This window comes from Condylura cristata, unplaced genomic scaffold, assembly GCF_000260355.1.
Source record: "Condylura cristata isolate star-nosed mole 26May11 unplaced genomic scaffold, ConCri1.0 scaffold00011, whole genome shotgun sequence".
Lineage (NCBI taxonomy): Eukaryota > Metazoa > Chordata > Mammalia > Eulipotyphla > Talpidae > Condylura > Condylura cristata.
In genome coordinates, this window is record NW_004567112.1 from 23066048 (window position 1) to 23066835 (window position 788).

General features: G+C 27.3%; 1 protein-coding gene across 1 annotated transcript in view; it reads right to left on the minus strand.

Annotated features, from left to right (window-relative positions):
* The window catches only part of KIF11 (kinesin family member 11), a 37904-nt gene that overhangs the window by 18438 nt on the left and 18678 nt on the right, over positions 1 to 788 (minus strand). The window contains 2 exon segments of the mRNA XM_012723467.1: positions 275 to 291; positions 681 to 783. Coding sequence (XP_012578921.1) covers positions 275 to 291; positions 681 to 783 — 120 coding nt within the window.

Consider the following 788-nt stretch of genomic DNA (forward strand, 5'->3'; position numbering starts at 1 on the left):
TGTATTTACAGTTGACAACTATAATCCCTAGCAAACAAAACATCAGAATATTCTAAAATTAATTTCAAATAAATAAAAGCAATACAAAGTATTACAATGGGTAAAAGAGGTTACAGAAGAAAAACCAGAAACAGATAAACAGAATTTATATCAGTTGATTTAGAGTGACTAGAATCTGGGTGACTTTTAAATTATTTTTATATTTCTACATCTCCTAAATTTCCTATAAGGGTAAAACTTTCATAATAAAATATGTAATAATCTAGTAAAATACCATAGTATCTGTTTTTTCTAAATGAAGATTAATAATAGTGATAGTTAAAAATGAAATAAACACTTATTCGGACAATATGGAAATCATTCAAAATTTACATTCTCCAAAAAAGTTACAGAAAGATATGCACAAAAAATTTCGAGGGAAAAATCTAATAAATGTAACAGTAGTATTTATTGACAATGAGACAGTCAGGGATGTAGCAGACTTTTACTTCTAAAGCTTATACACTTATTGATTAATGAACATAACTTTTTGTACTTGTTTTAATTCAAAGGCAATTCTAGTTGGAATGGATTGTACATTGGAGTAACTAGTGATAATATCATCTAAGTTCATTAAGATATTAAATCAGTTTCACATTAAACATACAATGAATAGAGCAGTTAGTAATGCTTGAACTTACCAAACAAAATCTTGTGAACATCTAGCATGGCCTTTTGCTTTGAAGTACCATCCTTAATTAATTCTTCCATACCATTAAAGAGACTACTCAGGTTTTTGCCAAAAACAT